This window comes from Carcharodon carcharias, chromosome 1 (assembly GCF_017639515.1).
Source record: "Carcharodon carcharias isolate sCarCar2 chromosome 1, sCarCar2.pri, whole genome shotgun sequence".
NCBI lineage: Eukaryota > Metazoa > Chordata > Chondrichthyes > Lamniformes > Lamnidae > Carcharodon > Carcharodon carcharias.
Genome location: NC_054467.1, coordinates 152,584,045 through 152,603,041, shown reverse-complemented (window position 1 = coordinate 152,603,041; position 18,997 = coordinate 152,584,045). Strand labels below are relative to the sequence as shown.

At 42.7% G+C, this 18,997-nt stretch overlaps 1 protein-coding gene across 3 annotated transcripts in view; it reads right to left on the bottom strand.

The window, feature by feature from the left end:
• Window positions 1-18,997, bottom strand: part of pdgfra (platelet-derived growth factor receptor, alpha polypeptide) — a 64,710-nt gene that overhangs the window by 21,978 nt on the left and 23,735 nt on the right. For all 3 annotated transcript variants that reach the window (XM_041200589.1, XM_041200599.1, XM_041200581.1), the window contains exons 4-11: window positions 16,547-16,813; window positions 13,936-14,066; window positions 8,697-8,871; window positions 4,996-5,185; window positions 2,993-3,108; window positions 1,620-1,746; window positions 1,174-1,370; window positions 484-578 (exon numbers count right to left, since the gene is read on the bottom strand). In XM_041200589.1, coding sequence (XP_041056523.1) covers window positions 484-578; window positions 1,174-1,370; window positions 1,620-1,746; window positions 2,993-3,108; window positions 4,996-5,185; window positions 8,697-8,871; window positions 13,936-14,066; window positions 16,547-16,813 — 1,298 coding nt within the window. The remainder of the gene's footprint in view (window positions 1-483; window positions 579-1,173; window positions 1,371-1,619; window positions 1,747-2,992; window positions 3,109-4,995; window positions 5,186-8,696; window positions 8,872-13,935; window positions 14,067-16,546; window positions 16,814-18,997) is intronic.

Genomic DNA, 18,997 nt, shown 5'->3' with positions numbered 1-18,997 from the left:
CTAGGATCAGACTATTCCCAATCTTCGACACTGATGTCGCCAATTTTGAGAGGTAAAGGGTGGGACCAATGCCTTCGGTGGTTTTGGGGCATTCCTCCTCTTGGGAAGTCCAGTTGAGTGGGTCCAAAATAGGGGAGAGGCAGGTTGGTCCCTTCCAGAAATGCTTTGTAGTTGCCTCTATGGCCCTTTTAGTGATGGGATCACAATGAAATCATTACATTGAAAAAATGAATTTTCAAGATTCCAGGTCCTGTTTCTAAGCTGGACTCTCAGGTGGATCACACATCTACTCCTTGGCTGGGCATGGAAATTTCAAAGTGGAAAAAAGTCTAAATCCCAAGCCTCTGTTCTTCCAATCGGGGACCGTTTGCTCAACTTATGGGGCTAACTTACTTTTCACATTTAAAAAGGTTTGCTTCAATTAAGAATTTTAAGAAGCCTTTTAAGAATTTTAACATTATTGAACTTGAAAAATGTATTTACCTGTTTCCAAACTACGACGAGCACTATCAGAGAAATTATCACAATAACTAACAACACCAAGACTGCTGCAGCCACCGTCAATTCAGAATGGAGATCTGTAAATAAGTTTTAAATGGCTGTTATTCCAAGAGTTATATATTGTATTAATGATTTTCATCTGGAAATTAAAAGAAAAGGCAGAATTTAACTAATGGTAGGGTCTTCAATGACACCACCAGAAGAGACAGCTGTTAATTGGCTTTGCTAGACTTTTAAAAAGTCCCAATTCATTAAATATATCATATCAAAAGTTCTTAAAATAGATATGAATTGATTGCCAAACCCCACAAACAGACTTTCTTTCTATATGGGGATGGCCAAAAGTAGGCACAGTATTCTAGATGTAGACAAGACAAAACCTTGTACAAGGTATGACATATTTCTAGTTTTATATTGAAATGTCCTAGCTCTACAACCCAACATTTTTGCAACAGCCTCATGACAAGGTCATGGACCTTCAATGTTTCATGAACTACAACCCCAGGTCCTTCCCCCATGCAACCACCTTGAGTGCACAACTTTGCATGGTATTTAGACAGCTGAAGTGACCCAAGTCCAAACGAAGCAAACTGCAATGTGCTTTATTGAAAGACATTGTCACAAAAGGGACCATTCCCCACAGTATGAGATGGAATAGAAGTCCTTACTTACTGTGAGCCACCAGTTTGACTTCACGTGCAACGGCTGCTAGCTCATTCTTTGCAATGCATCTCACTGCCACTGTGTTATCAACTTTCTGAAAGGTCAGTTTGCTTTCCACAGTATTTATCTTTGTCTGATGGGTCTCAATACTGATGTCACTCGAATTGCTGTGGAGAACATTCCAGAGCAATGAGTCATTTGCACACCTATGGGAAGATATAAAGATTGTTAAGGCTTCTTTTCATCTCATTACCCATTGGAAAGTTTTGTATCTTAAATCATTTAAAATGCAATTTATTGGCTACATGGAGGGAATGAGGGAACTTTTTACTCAACGGCAACTTTTCATTTGGTTTTCCAACAGAAGTGAAAATTAATAGAACTAATTTTTTTAAATCAAAGTAGATATTTTCCTCACTTAAATATGCTGCATGATTGAATGATTAAGTCCTCACTTTTTTAGGTCCGTACAAATGAGCCATTCGACCTCTGGGCTGGGTGTTCCATCTGCCAAACATGAAACTATCTGGCCACTCGCGGAACCATGATGGACGTCAACAAGATTGATGATCTTGGCTGGCACTTGTAAACGAAAATAGGAAAAGACCTGAAAAATCTTAATCTGTATTTGTCTGCCAAAAAACGATAGAAGGCATAGCAAATTTCAAAATAGTCTGCACCTACATCATCAAAGGTATAGATGACGCAGAGAATTGCCAATAATTGCACTCTTAAAAAGTGTCACTGATATGGTGACTTAGAATATCAGGTATCTGATCAATAAGGCAAAATGCCTAAGGTCCTGGACCTTTAATGAAATAAAATTCCTGTCACATTTTGTTCTTTACTTCATTGAGTTTACTTGAACTTGAAAGGCAATCTGTTTAAATGGCTTGAGGAAAGTGAACAGATAGATTAACATGAGATCAATTGTTAGAACTAAGGGGTGGACCCACGGAGATCAATTTTAATCTGCATCCCTGCTTGGCAAAAACCAGGCAAACAGGCAGTCAACATGAGCAACTCAATTACCTGTTTGACAGTCACCTCTTTCCTGCCACCTGTGGTCTTAACCTACAGGGTTAAGCAGGCACTGGCCTCATGAATTAATATAATCAGGGATAGGACCCTAATTGTATTTTAACCCAGGTCCAAGTGGCAAAGCTGTCATGGTTGGCCTACTGGATGAAAACAGGTCAGAAGCTTTCGGAAAGGACAAGGAGAAGGTCCAAAGTTAGTGCAGAAACTTTCTTACATGTGACTTGCAGAAACAGGAGTACTCCTTCAAGTTCCATAAGGAAGGTTGCTGTTCCACTGCCTAACATACACACCTTCCCATCCTCCTATCTTCTGGTGGGACCATCCTAAAACCCCTATTCCACAGCTTGTCTGCTTGATGACAAAGTTCCCTTTTGTGCTAGCTGTTTTGAGCAGGGCAGCTGATCGGTGACATGTAGTTGAGGCCTGGTGGTTAAAATGTGCTGGGCCTCAAACTTAGGCCAGCAAAGGCATTTTGCACTCATCCCTACTCCAATGGCAGCAAACTGCTAGGGGTTCAAATTGATCCTACCTTTTCTGACAATTGGTTCACAGCTGAAACATAAGCTTGTTCTTTCTCTTTTAAGATGCTGGAGGATCTGCTGTATATTTCCAGTGTCTGCCTTTATAAGATTTTCACCATGATAAACTGTGTTTTTAATCTTTTAAATTTGGAAGTACCACTACTTCAAATATTCATGTTAAAATAGTCTAGTGTTGCAAAGAAGTGCTAAAACAGGTACTACAAATACTGGCTAGTTAAAGAATACAATGGAGCTTGTGGGCTTACCTTTAACCTGTAAGTTGAATGTATAAGTGGTGCTATTATCTTCATTTTCAACAACAATGGTGTAAGCCCCACTGTCTTGTTTCTTTGCACGAATCAGGGTCAGATTACTTTGATACCTGGATAAAGTAAGCAGCAAATAGCAAATAGGGAGTCAGAATTTGAAGTGGCACCAAATATTTCACTTTCTTAAATTTTAGTGAATTGAGAGATTGTAGTGTAGAGTGACCTCAGGATATCATCACAGTTTCAATGTCAGAAAACAGGGCAGACAATTTGCATACATGGGGCAGAATTTTCTGCCTGCCGGGCAGGCAGGCCCGACCCAATCTCTGGCGGGCAGGGAGCCGATCCCCGCCAGAGAAGCGGGCCCCGCCGGTGGATGAGGCTTCATGTTTTCTCTATTCTCTGCCGACCTTAAGGTTGGACGGGCAAGTCCTTTAATTGTTTAAATGATCCTGTCAATGGCCTCAATTGGCCATTGACAGGTTGGCGGGCACACAGCTGATTTTGCTGTGCCCCCGCCTTCCTGAAAATTTAAATGGGGCGGGATGACTTTGGGGGATCCCCCTAACATCATCCCACGTCACTTTGCGTATCAGTGAACAGATCCCACCCCATGCTCGCCAATGGCAAAATTCTGCCCAAGATCCCACAAAAACCATTCAGACAAATGATCTGATTATTTGTTATTTTGTTAAGGGATAACTGTTGACGAGGAGAACTTGCTGCTTCAAAATAGTGCTATGGAATATTTTATGTTCCATCTGAGAGGGCAGATGGGGCCTCAGTTTAACATCCCATCTTTTTATTCAGTCATGGGATGTGGGCTTTGCTGGCTGGGACAGCATTTATTGCCCTAGAACTGAGTGGCTTGTGAGGCCATTTAAGAGTCAACCACATTGCTGTGGTCTGGAGTCACATGTAGGCTAGACCAGGTAAGGACAACAGATTTCCTTCCCTAAAGGACATTAGTGAACCAGATGGGTTTTTGCAACAATCATTTCATGGTCATCATCAGACTTTTAATTCCAGACTTTTATTGAATTCAAATTCTACCATCTGCCGTGGTGGGATTCAAACCCGGGTCCCTGGAGCATTACCCTGGGTCTCTGAGATTACTAGTCCAGTGACAATAGCACTATGCCATGGCCTTCCCCATCTGAAAGACAATGCCACCAACCATGCAGCAACCCCTCAGTACTGCACTGAACAGCCCACCTAGATTTTGCATTGAATTATCTGGATTGAAATTTGAACCCATGACTTTCTGACTCAAAGTTGAGATTGCTACCACTGAGCAAAGGTTGATGCCTGAGGTATTTTCTGGAGATTAGAAAACATGAGGTGATCTCATTGAAACTCTTAAAATTCTGAAAGGGCTTTACTGGGTAGATACTGAGAGGCCGTTTCCAGTGGCTGGAGAATCTAGAACTAGGGAGCATAGTCTCAGGATAACAGGTCAGCCATTTAGGACTGAGGTGAGGAGAAGTTTCTTCCTGTCAGTCTTTGGAATTCTTTGGAATTGTAGATGCTCCGCAGTTGAGTATATGCAAAACAGAGATTGGTAGATTTTTTAGATACTGAGGAAATCAAGGGACATGGAGATAGTGTAGGAAGATGGAGTTGAGTTAGTGAATGATCTTAGTGAATGGTGCAGCAGGGCTCAAATGGCCAGAGAGCCTACTCCTGCTCCAATTATTATTCCTCCATTAGAAATTACCATGGCTGTTCCACGAGGTAGAAACCCTGCAGAGACTGGGCTGGTCCCAATTTCCTTTTCACGCACTGCCTAAGGCTTGACAACTGCCCCAACAAGGAATGGAAATTCTAGATTGCATTGTTTCTAATCTGGTATTACAAAGAAACAGGAAGTTGAGAACTTATGATCTTAACACTGATGTTGAAGTTAAATAGTTTTGTATGGGTTTCTTCCAAAAAATGACTCATGTATTGTTGACTATATACTGGGCTGGTGCTGTGGTGTGGTGCACCTTCTGCTTTACCTAATTTCCTGGGTTTTTATTGTGTTGATCATCACTTCGTTGTTATCCTCAAGCAGGGTGATGTTATTTTTCAGCCACAATACAGTGGGTTTTGGGTAAGCCTCAATGTTGACCACAAACTGCTTGACTTCGTGTAGATCTGCAAACTCTTTTGTTCCATAGTTGGGATCCAAATGGATAAATCCTTTTTCTGGGAATGAGAAAATAGAATGGCAAGACTCATGGTAATTCTCCAAAATATGGTAACCATTTTTAAACTGAGGATCTAGCATTACAACCATAGAGCCATAGAAAAGTTACAGCACAGAGGGAGGCCATTCGGCCCATCTTGTCCATGCCAGCCCGAGGACATCCAGGTGCCCTTTCTAATCCCATCTTCCTGCACCTAGCCCATAGCCCTGCAGCTTACAGCACTTAAGGTGCAGGTACAGGTACTTTTTAAAAGAGTTGAGAGTTTCTGCCTCTACCACCAACTTGGGCAGCGAATTCCAGACACCCACTACCCTCTGTGTAAAAAAGTTCTTCCTCATGTCCCCCCTACACCTTCTGCCACTTATCTTGAATCTATGTGCCCTGGTTCTAGAATTCTCCACCAAGGGAAACAATTTTATCCTGCCCACTCTATCTATTCCCCTCATAATTTTGTACACCTCAATTAAGTCACACCTCAGCCTTCTTTGTTCTAGGAAAATAACCCCAACCTGTCCAATCTCTCCTCATAGCTACACTTTTCTAACCTTGCCAACATTCTTGTAAACCTCCTCTGCACTCTCTCCAGAGCTATTACTTCGTTCCTGTAATGTGGTGACCAGAACTGCACATAATACTCTAGTTGTGGTCCCACCAGTGTTTTATACAATTCCAACATTATATCCTTACTTTTATATTCTATATCTCTGTCAATGAAGGAGAGCGTTCCATGTGCCTTCTTTATAACCTTGTCTACTTGAACTGCTGCCTTCAGGGACCTGTGTACTTGTATGCCAAGATCTCTCACTTCATCTACCCTTCTTAGTATATTCCCATTTATTGTGTAATCTCTGTAACTGTTTGACCTCCCGAAATGTATGACCTCACACTTCTCTATGTTAAAATCCATCTGCCACTTTACCACCCACTCCACCAGCCCATCTATATCGTTTTGGAGATTATGGTTATCCTCTACACTATCCACTACTCGGCCAATTTTTGTGTCATCTGCAAATTTCCCAATCGTGCCCCCCACATTCACGTCCAGATCATTAATATATAACACAAACAGCAAGGGTCCCAACACCGAGCCCTGTGGAACACCACTTGAGACAACTTTCCATTCGCAAGGGCATCCATCGACCATTACCCTTTGTTTTCTGTTACAAAGCCAACCTTTTATCCAGTTTGCCACATTACCCTGAATCCCATGGGCTTTTACGTTCCTGACCAATCTGCCATGTGGGACCTTGTCAAATGCCTTGCTAAAATCCATGTACACAACACCCACTGCACTACCTTCATCAACCCTTCTTGTCACTTCCTCAAGGAATTCAATCAAATTTGTGAGGCAAGACCTTCCATTAACAAATCCATTCTGGCCATCCCTGATTAGTCCATGCCTTTCCACGTGACAGTTGATCCTATCTCTCAGGATTGATTCTACTAATTTGCTCACCACATATGTAAGACTAATTGGCCCATAATTGTTTGGCATTTCCTTTGATCCTTTTTTAAACAATGGAAGCATTTCTCCAGTCCTCTGTACCTCCCCTGTATCTCGTGAAGATTGGAAAATCATTCTCAGAGCATCTGCTATCTCCTCCCTGACTTCCTTCAGCAGCCTCGAAAACAATCCATCTGCTACCACTAGTTACAAAAATAGAGCCTTTTCCAGGAGACTGTGTGGCTGGAGAAGGTGTCAAGGGGGTTTGGACTTTCACCATGGGCCAGAATTTTACGTCCCACGGGCGGGTGCGTGCCCGACCTGAATGGGTACGAAATCGCTCAAGACGATGTCAGGCGAGCATCCCAACGTCATTACGTACTCATGCAACATTTTGCTCGGCAGGTGCACACAAAAGTCAGAAGAGCACCCGCTGATAATTAAGCGGGCAATTAAGCCTATTAATGGCTCAATTGTCAGCTTACAGTTGGCGGATGTGCAAATCAGCCCGATGGGCTTTACATTTTTGATGAAACCTCATCAAAGGGCGGATTGAAATTTCCTTTAGGATTTAAAATGAAAAGAAATATCTGGGGACCGTTTTCTTTAAACAAAGTTTGCTTTCAGATGCCTGACTGTGCTGCATGGACATTTTTTTGCAGCATTTTTGTGCTTTCTTTTATTATTTGGAGGTCTACATCTACAGCTGTCTGCCTTCAGGGAGCTCGGTGAAAGCGCTGACCAGCACCCGCAGTGACGTCAGCACCCGCTCTCTTCCTGCTCCCAATGGCAGTGCTGAGCCTTTCTGGGGGCGTATTTCACACCAGTGTAAGATCGCGGTCGGGGGCCGATCACAGACGGAAGCGCATTTCACATCTGCTTCCGGACTGGCTATTGTGCGTGCCCGACAGTGAAAAATTCAGGCTCATGTTTGTATGGAACAAGTTTAATGGGCCACCTGTTTTATTCCTGCCCTTCATTTTCATAAAATCATACATTCATTCCCATGCTTTACTCAATGTGATATTGCATTGATAATTAGAGTTATTAGGGGAATGTGCCCTTTCTGCTGGTTATTAGAGCGCTCTGGTTATAGCAGAAGTTATCCAGCAAGCCAACAGAGAGCAGAACATTGGTCAATTCTGATGTTGGCTCCGCCCACTTTTCTGAAGTAATCCCAATCTCACACTGTGTTTCTTTTCTTCTACCTATTTGGCTGCAGCAAGAAATCTGGATTTTATAAAGTTGATAAAATAGTAAAATATGGGCAACATTGTCATTCAGTAGCTAAGCATCTGCTTTTGCTACATGGGAGTGCCAATGAATGTAAAGAGAAGAAATGAAATGCATTCATGAGATGTGGGCATTACTGGCTAGGCCAGCATTTATTGCTCATCCCTAATTGCCCTTGTTCAGAGGGCATTTTAAGAGTCAACCACATTGCTGTGGGTCTGAAGTCACATGTAGGCCAGACCAGGTAAGGGTGGCAGATTTCCTGCCCTAAAGGACATTAGTGAACCAGATGGGTTTTTATGACAATGGTTTCATGGTCACTATCAGACTTTTATTTGTTGAATGCAAATTTCACCACCTGTTAGTGGTGGGATTTGAACCTGGGTCCCCAGAGAATTACCCTAGGTCTCTGGAGTACCAGTCCAGCAACAATACCACCATGCTACTGCCTCCCCCCTGCTCAGTCACTGGTGTGTACCCCAAAATAGCATAGGTCTCAACCCCAAGTGTAAGGGTGGTGGTGGAAGGATAGGGTGGCGGTGTTAGGGGGAGTAGTGGGGGAGGCAATGCAATGGTGTCAGGAAGTTAAAGCCAGGTGTTAAAAGCAGCTCATTTCCATTACATTTGGTGGAATTCAAAATCTGAATCCAACATCATTTATCACATTGAATGAAGCATTTGATAATCATACCATAAAAATGCCTTTTGCAGCAGGCAAAAATATATTAGAAAACTTATCATTGTGAACATATTCTAAGCGTGTATGTCTTTGTGCACGTGCACCAGAATAAAAAGAAAGAAATATAGTCAAACACTAGTAACTTATACGTACCACTAACATGGATGTGAATCTGCTTTAATTTCTTGGTATCTTGTGTTGCATGGAACACGGAACATTCATAGACTCCAGCATCTTCCAATGTGGCTTTCTCAATTTGCAGAGTTTTCATTATCTTGAAACTTGGCTGTCTTAGTTCCTTAAGAATTTGGTGTGCCACAATTCCCTTCTGCAATAAAATAAGGACTCTGTGTGAATGCTTATGATTTCTCCTTTAGAATTAATAAATAACAACACAATTACACAAAATATTCAATTTTAGTAAGAGGGCAAAGTTGAAAACCTTTCAGTCGCACTACACGCCAACTTAAACGGTTTCCAGTTGAGGACAGTGCTGAAGTTGGAGCATTAGCAGAGATTTTCCCAAGTAATCTCATTATGGGTCACACTAGAGCAGTAGAATTCAGGTGTGGTCTTACCAAGCACATCTAGAATTGCAGTTAGACATTTTTACTCTTATATTCCAATTGTTAACAAACCATTTGCTTTCCTAATTACTTCCTGTGCCATCATGCTAACTTTCTGTGCTTTGTATACGAGGACCTCCCAGGTCCCTCTGAATGCAAATTTTTACCAGTGTCTCACAATTTAAAAATATCCTGTTTTTCTATTTTTCCTGCCAAAGTGGATAACTTCACATTTCTCCACTTGATATTACATCAGCCATATTCTTGCCCATCAATTTAATCAGTCTATATCCTTTGGCACTGTCCTTGGGCAGAATCAGCCCAGATTTGCATTAAGCGTGGTAGCGGGTGGGAAAAACATTTTACCCGTCGGCCACAATGGCAGTTTCACATACCATATCATCCCAAACCTGCTGTATTAATTATGCATTCCTGGGAAACACACCATTTCCATGGTGGGTGGGCTCTCATTTGCCCACCATGTCATCATTTCACAACTTCATCACGCCGGGCACCATGTTTAAAGTGCAGCCGCACGCATATCACTCAGTGCTTCCAGCCCATGACTACTGCATGGCCTGGAAAGGCAAAAGGACTGCAGCCCCCAGGTTCAATGATGCATCCCTTAAGCACCTTTTGGACACCATGGAGGCTCACCGCGATGTCCTCTATCCCAGCTCTGGCCGCAGGATGGGCAGCAACATCACCAATCCAGCTTGAGAGGTGGTGACAGCGGTGGTCAGCACCAACACCCTGCAATAGAGGACAGCCACCCAGTGCCGCAAGAGGATGAAAGAGCTCCTCCGTTCCGGCAAGATATGTCACTCTTCCCATCACTCTCAACTCACATGCTCACAAACCCATCGCACATCCACAGGGCCCTCACTCACTGCCAGCTCAAGAGACATTACCATTCATTGTCTCACACACCTTCATTGTCCTCATCCTGTCCATGGGACCACTCACCACCCACACATGCCAGGCATACTTATCATCTGGCCTGACAAGTGTCCTGCTTACATTCTCTCCATCTCTATTCATGCAGGACAAGCTGGCACACAAGAGGCAGAGGTTGCAGACTGGTGGAGGAATGCCTGAAATCAAGGTCCTCATGGACTTTGAAAACAGAGCCATCCAGCTGGCCAGCAAGGATCTGGACCGTTCCTGTGCTGATGGTGAGGTTGGTGCTGCTCTACCAAGTGAGGGTCCAGCAGTGCAACATTCATCAGACAACCATGCTGTGAGTGATGTGTCCTGTTTCACAGGCCACTGTCATGCACTAATTATCTCCACTTGCTTCCGCAGGAACATCTGGGAAATAGCGGACAGCGTCCACAACCCAGGGCCTCCAATCAAGCCCTGAAGACACCTCAAAAGTGGAATCTGAAGTCCCATCACTGCGCTCACCCACAGCCTCCACCAGTGAGAAACACACAACCCAGTGGGACCTAGCTTTAGGGTAGCCTTAGGGTCACAATCTGGTGAGTGTATCGCACTTTCTAATCCACAGCAGGTGCAGCAGGGACTACCCAGATGTCCGGCACTTGGAGGACTGCTGGAGGCCAGAACTTTGCTGAATCCGAGTCAGATGATGAGCCTCTGGACTCGGTCATGTCACAGTTGATGAAGCAGGAAAGGCAAGCTCGGGAACATCAGGAAGGGATGTCCGCTGCACTCCTCACATTGCGAAGCACGATAAAGGAGCCCGTCTGCCTTCAGGCTGAGGTAATAGCACCGGTATGCCAATGCACCAAGGTCAACACTGGTAGGATGGTGGCTGCCATGGAGACCTTGGTCCAGGATGTCACTCCTGCACAGGCTGAACTCCAATGCCGACGCCAAGGTTGATCTCCAACACTGTGTACACGAGACGGGTGTGGGGCAGCCCAGTTCCACTCTAGCTATCACTTCTCCTCAAGGAGTCAGCCAAGGGCCCTTGGGCACCCATAGGGAGGAAGATCAGCAGGTGTACCTCCTGGGGCCATCCATCCAGGTGAATCCAGGAGAGTCTGACCCATTCGAATCCACTCTTCCTGTGACCACAGCAGCTTCAGCTCCTCAGGCCAAGGAGGGTGCCACTGCCACACAGCAAGGGCTCGAAAACAGGCCAGGGCCTTCCAGATCTTGGCCCTCCAGAGATGCCCGCCAAGGTCATCACATACAGGGTATAGCAGTCAGCAGGCTGCCTCCACCTCCACTGTGGATGTCTGGGGAGCACCAAGATGTAGCTGCAGTGTTAGGAAAGTTAAGAAGATGTAACTCTTTTGGAGTTAAACCAATTATACTAAATTAACAAAATAAGGGATAAATCAAGCACAGCCCCTAAGTCAGGTCAGCTGTAAAACCAAGGACAAAGTTTAAAGGAAACTTACAAACTTTAAACCAAAATATGATTAAAGGGGTTACTAAAACACCCCAGTCCCCGCGGTGCCCACCGAGCACGGAAAGCCTCGAGAGTGCCGGCAGACACCGTGTGCTCCCTCTCTAGGGACACCCGGCTGCGAACGTAGACGCGGAAGAGGGACAAACAAACGGACAGGACTCCCCCCTCGATCGCCCGCTGCCTGGACCTGTTAATAGCCAACTTGGCCAGGCCCAGGAACAGGTTCACGAGGAGGTCCTCCTCCTTCCCAACCCCTTTTCCGCACCGGGTGTCCATAGATCATGATGCACAGCCTGGGCAGGGGTGTTAATCACTTGTACATAATGTTCACTATTGTCAATAAACTCCCAAGAATGTTTCCCTGCCTATGGCTCCTTGTTCTGATGAGACGTTCTAATTTTGCTTACTAACCTCTTGTGTTGGACTTTATCAAAAGTCATCTGAAAATCTAAATACACCACATTCCATGGTTCCCCTTATCTATTCTATTAGTTATCACAGAATCACAGTGCAGAAGTATATCCTCAAAAATTTTTTAACAGGTTTGTAAAATATGATTTCTCTTTCATAAATCCATGCTGACTCTACCCAATCCTACCATTAATTTTGAAGTGTCTAGTTATCACATCCTTTTGTACTAGATTCTAACATTTTCCCTACTACTGATGTAGTAGCCTGATGTCAGGCTAACAGGTCTGTTTTCTCTCTCTCTCTCTCCTTTCTTAAATAGTGGCATTACATTTACTACCTTCCAATCTGCAGGAATAGTTCCAGAGTCTATATAATTTTTGAAGATGACCACCAATACATCCATTATCTCTACAGCCACCTCTTTCAACACTGGGATGTAGATCATCAGGTCCAGGGGATTTATCACCTTTCAATCCCATTAATTTATCTGGTACTACTTTTATCCTCATGCTAATTTCTTTCAGTTCCTCATTCTCGCTTGTCCTTTGGTTCTCTAGTATTTCTGGGAGGGTTTTCTGTATCTTCCTCCATGAAGACAGACACAAAGTATTTGTTTAGTTTCTCTGCCATTTCTTTATTCCCCATTATAAATTCTCCTGTTTCTGCCTGTAATGGACCAACATTTGTCTTTGCTAATCTATTCCTTTCTTACATACCTATAGAAGCTTGTATGGTCCATTTTTACATTTCTCGCTATCACTTACGTATTCTATTTTCTCTTCCTTTATCAGTTTCTTGGTCCTCCTTTGTTGAATCCTGGAATGCTCCAAATTCTCAGGCTTACTACTTTTTTTGGCAACTGTATAAGCCTGTTCCTTTGATCCAATATAATCTTTAACTTCTCTTGTTAGCCATGGTTGGATCACCCTACCTGCTGGGTTTTGAACCTCAAAGGAATGTAAACTTGTTGTAAACCATGGGCTGAATGATACAGGGTTAAGGGAGGGGTGGGGTGGAGGAGGCATGTTTGCATGTACCCCCCCCAACCCCCCCAATAATTCTTTACTCTGTAGTCTTTGCCCTATAAATCTTTCTTTCCCTATTGCTCTTTTATTGTATGAATGCACAGGGGGCTACGTCACGACCCGCCTCCAGTGTTGGAGTCAGTGTGAGTAAACTAACCCTCTGAGTTTACCCTAACTCAAGTTTGCTTTGGGGTTATTAATAGAAATCGGATCACACCAAAACTGTGGGGTTGGGAAATACACCACTGCTTATAAAAGGAGAACTCAAATCAAAAAACACCTTTCTGTTTACGGAGGGGTGATGGGGGAGAAATCAGGCCTGGTTAAATTAACCCACCCTCCTGTCCGTAACACAATGTTCCTTCTATATTATTTATTAACTCATTTTATTAGCCATCATTGGACCACTTTTCCTGTGGGGTTTTTATTCCTTAAGGGATTGATATTTTTTGTGCATTACAAATTAATTATTTAAATGCTTGTCATCGTTTATCATATTTATTAATGTCATTTCCCAATCAACCTTAGCTAGCTTGCCCCTTATACGCACATAATTTGCCTTGTTCAGTTTTAAGATTTTAATTTACAACTTAGCTAAATCACTCTCAAATTCAACATAAAATTCTAAAGATTCTTCCGAAGAGGTCCCTTTCTTACAAGGTTATTAATTAAGCATTAACTCTGTTTCTCTCTCCACAGATGCTACCAGACCTACGAGTTTTTCCAGCACTTTCTGTTTTTATGTCCGATCTCCAGCATCCACATTATTTTGCTTTAAGATTAGTTAATTCTGTCTCATTGCACAGTGCTAAATCTAAAATTACCTATGCCCTAGTTGGTTTCTTGACATACTGACCTAGAAAACGGCCTTGAAAGCTAATTGCTTAAATCTCATAATAAACTGAAACCTATACATTAATAATTATCTTCAGGTTTATACCATCACGTACTAAAATATTAATTGTACCATTAAAATATTAGGAAAAAAGGAAAACCCTTTTACTTACACTTTTTCTTGGATAATTCCAGTCTATATTCACCACTTCATTATCCATTACTAGACATGTCACAAAGATGGGTTCGCCCACTTTCACTACTGTTTTATTAGCTTCAATTTCAACTTTAAGGTCCTTTGCCACTGAAATATAAGGTACAAAAAGTTAATGTTAAAACCCATCTCAGTGGAAACAGGTATAATAATACTTCTAATGTCTCTCTCCAGGTATTTTGGAATAGGCACACTGACTTTCATTTTTAATGAAGTTTATTTTTAATTTAGAAATACCAATTGTCTGCTCAGGAATGAAAAAAACGTAATTTATAGAGCAGAATTTTCAGGTCGTCCGGCGGGCGCGGTGGGCGGACCCAAGAGTGGCCGGGAAACTATCCATCACCCACAATCAGCCCCCGACCGCGATTTCACGCTGGCTGGTCAGTTAACAGCCGGCCAGCATGAAAGGCGCACTGAAAAGCTCAGCACTGCCGGGGTGCAGGTGGGAAGAGGGCGAGCGTTGAAGTCAGTGCAGGCGCAGGGATGCGCGCATTGAAAGCTCCCTGCAGGCAGAGAGCTGCCTCAGGGAGCTGAAGAACTTTAAAACCAAAAGTAAACGTCTTGAAATTCCAAACCAAATTTTCACCCATAAGAATCAACACCTAAACATATTAATGGTAAAAATTGTGCCCAAACATTTTTATTTTTTCAAGTTAATATTGGAAACCTCATCCACCCTTGGATGAGGTTTCCTCAAAAATCCAAAGGCCACCTGGCTGATTCGCCCGCCCGCCACCCGTAACATTGGACGGGCAGCAAAACATGCAGACTAATTACTACATTAATGGCTTTAATAGGCCTCTCAGTCATCGGGAGACCGTTGCTGACTCTCACACGTGCTCACGGACCGAAATATTGCGCGAGTACTTGATGGCGTCAGGACACTTGCCCAACGCCATCGGGCACTATTTTACCTGCCCGCAGGATGTAAAATTATGCCCATAATTTTTAGAAAAAGATTTTGTTTGTTATTTGTTACAAAATTGTAGAATACATTTATGGTTTTACCACAAGTGGTAAAAAGAGGACTTCTTTCCCCGTTATGTTGACAGGAAGGAAAGCCATGAGGTCTCCCTTTTAAGACCGAGATGAGGAGAAATCTTTTCTCTCTGAGAGTCATTAGTCTGTGGAATTCCCTTCCCCATAAAGTAGTAGAGGCTGGGTCATTGAATTTATTCAAGGCTGAGTTAGATGGATTTTTGATAGACAAGGGAGTCAAGGGTTACAGGGGGCAGACAGGAAAGTGGAGTTGTGACTACAAGCAGATCAGCCATGATCTTATCAATGGTGCAGTAGGCTCAAAGGGCAGAATGGTCTACTCCTATTCTGAGGTCCTATGTTCCAATTTCCTTTAATTGTCTTTACATTTAGTGACCGAAGGATTTAGTTTTTGCCCATTATGTTATCAGGTGATTATACAAAAGTTTGTGATAGGGACAATGTGGTACAATTTGTTTATACCATGCAACCCAGGTTTGATATGAATCAAGTCCAGTGGAATGAAAATCTCTTCTGATTGTTCATTATAAAGGACTAATGTGAAATTGGTTTTAGCAGCCTCCATTTAGTTCCTAATTGGTCTGGGCTTCATTGCCCAAAATTTGGCAATGTCACTCAGAGTCTCCAAGGAAAAGATAAAGGGAAAAGAAAGACTTATAACATATAGCACCCTTCACAACTTCAGGACATCCCAATGAACAGCCAATGAATCTATTTTGGAGTGTAGTCACTGTTATAATATAGGAAATTAAGCAGCTGATTTGTACACAGCAGGTTCCCACAAACAGCAACGTGATAATGTCCAATTAATCTGTTTTTGTGATTTTGATTGAGAGGTTAACATTGGCCACGGATATTTCCCTTTTGCTTCTTCAACGTGGTGTCATGGGATTTTTTACAACCACCTGAGGGCACAAAGGGCCTCGATTAAACATGCACCCAAAAGGTATCACTTCCAACAGTCCAGGACTCCACTGGAGTGCCAGCCTAGATTTAGTGCTCAAGTCTCTGCAGTGCACCTTAAACACAGAAACCTTAAGACTCAGGACCAACTGAGCCACAACTGGATGAATAATGGTTGGGGGGGGGGGGGGGGGGGGGGAGGCGGGGGGCGGGGGGAGTGCAGACGTAGGCGGGGAGGTGGAGAGAAGGGGATGTAGGGGAATTAACACTAATATAGTAGACAACAATGTTCTGAATTTTCAGTTGGGACACATTATTGGATAGTTCAGGGAGCTCATGCTGAATCTCTCTGTATTACACCTGACCTAAGTGGGCTCAATGCTTCCATTCCTCAACACTGGTACTGTTTACATTAACAAGAGAAAAAGAGACCTTTAAAAAAAAAAATGAAGTTTAACTTTAAAATAAATGCATTTATTTTCAATACCAAAAACCTTTCACACTAACTAGCAATATTATCCAAACATTAAATAATATTTCTCTAACTCTGCCTGTAGATTTGGTTTATTTTGAATTGATAACAAATAAATATAACCCCAGAAGGTAGCATTAATTACAGCTAGTGTTGCTCCAATGAAAGACAATAAGTTCAAGTGTTGCCTCACCTTTAAATCTATTAACAATGTATTGGACTGAACTGTGCTTCACACCATTGATTGTTGCAATACAGGTGTACGTCCCCTCTTTGAAGAGGCCACTGAATCCTTCTTTATTATTATAGGTGGCAGAAATCATGCTCTTAGTATCAATGTTCCTCAGGGTGACATGGACATCTGGATCAGACACACGACATGGGATTTCTGCAACCTCACCTTCTGCCGCCATGACTATATTTTCAAAATTCGCTGGCGGGATGAAAGGATAGTCGGGATCTGAAAAAAGACCAATGTATTTAACAATAAACTGCTTTGTCAGTGTTTGAAAGGATGACAATTTAAGACGAATGTGGTATAAAGTCAAAATGTATTTGTGATATATTTTACAGGATATCACATTTCTCTAATAACCTACATCAAAAATATTTTGACTGGAATCAGTTTATATAGTACTGGAGAGTATTTTCATTTCACATTAGTACCTTGCACTATTTGCAACCTGTGACTGTCACTTATACACTATAACACTGCTTGTGTTAGAAGAAGAATTTAGACCAAATGCCCATCAGATTTTCAGTAAGAGCTATTACATTGTGCCTCGTTTTCACCACTGAGCTTTTCATGAAGGGAGTCCAGAATTATTCAACTCCAGAATGAACTCTGGATTACAAAACTTTGCACCACTGCCACACCAAGAAGATACCCAGGGACTTTAGCCAGAGCAATGGTTACAGAAAGCCATCTAATTCAAACTGCTAAGTGTTTGGCAGCTAGAAGGTTGTGAAATCAACTAATTTTTCTTGGTTTGACTGGCTTTCAGCTGCTTACAGCCAATTTACAACAGGGAGGTGCAGCCTAGAGAAAAGGAAAAAGTGATGTCATCCAACCTATCACTCATATTTGACTTCTACCAGCCAAGCACAGATCATCCTGGAAAGCATCCAATTCAAACTGTCCTCGCCTTCCAGATAGAGAGGTCACAGTTTTTACATAAACTAGCTGTGGAGAATGCAATAATCTAATTAGAAGAAATTCTGCTTTTATAAATAAATCTTCGGAATAAACAAGAATGCCTCTGACCCTCCTGTCATTCTGAAGCTACTGTTGGATTTTTGAACTGAAGCCTGCATTTCTTAAGTAACAGGCATGTGGTCTTGCAATGTATAGCTGCTCAATTAGCAAGTAAAATGTTAAAACAGCCAAAACAGTTTAACCTACCCCGCCTGGTGGGAAACCGATGTGATCAGATTGTTTAAAAACTGCTGTGTTTTTGCAATAAGGTCAGTGGAGATTCACAATCAGTTTCAGTAGGCATATAATAGAAGGGGGAGTGGATTGTTGTAACCAGGGGGAAAATGGCATAGCAGGGCAGCTGTGGAAACATTAATGATGGAAGCTGAGAGAGATTAAAGGCAGGATGGGAGTCCTTGAAAGCCAGGAAGAATTGAGGGTAGACGATCAGGCCTGGGAGGCAGAGTTGGCAAACCAAGGCTGGTTACAGGAGTTGAGAGCACTGATAACATGATGGGTATTAGCCGTTGTCATCATTTAAGTCTTAGGGAGGGTCGGCGAGGGAGGTCAGGCTGCACATACAACCAGCCCAGGCGGCAAAGAAAATTTATGCTCATCTTTACTTTCCTCTGATATTAGAAGTGGTGTAAGCAGGAAAGCCATGCAATAGTAATGCCACTAATTTTGAAGTCCCATCATGTGTTCTCCCCCCAATTAAAATGTTATTCTCTTTTCAGTCCACAAAATAAAAACCTGAAAGATTCAAAAGTCATGAAATGTGTGTAAGATATTGACTTTCCCGATTGATTTTGGTGACATCCTCCCTGGAGTATCTTTGGCGGGTGTTTATGCTGCCTTTAGGTTTTTCTGGTGTTGGTCCTCTGCAGTTGACTAGCCTGCTGATACTCATCACACATAAGCCAGAAAACAGCATCTGTCAATCTGTACCCCAGAAAAGAGTCAAGACCTTCAGGAGAGGAAGGAAGGAGAAATTTGCTAAGAAATATATACATTTCTTATATCAGAGTCAGTAGAGCTAGCACAAATTTCTGAGATAAACTTTTAGGGGTCTGAACCCAAATCTGAAAAAGGTAGTCAGGTACCCAGGAATTCCAAAGTGAAAGGTAAGTAGCAGTAGCTCCCCTGACAGTTCAGTAGTTTTAGGCAATGCCAAGCATGAAATTGAGCCACTTGGAAGTGCCAGATTCAATCTTCAGTCTGAGTTAGCTGATCTCAGCCAGGTTGTTATAACTGATATCTGTGCTCAGGCTATAGAGGAAGTAAAGAAAATTAACCAAAGTTCCTTTTTGTTGATTGCTCTCCAATAGGTCTTGCTGGAAAGGGTATGTTTGTGAGGCCATGAGTTGCAGCCATGCGAGATCTCAGTTGCAATCCTTGCAATGATTGATAAGCTGCCAGCACTCACTGGATTGGCTCACACTTAAAGAG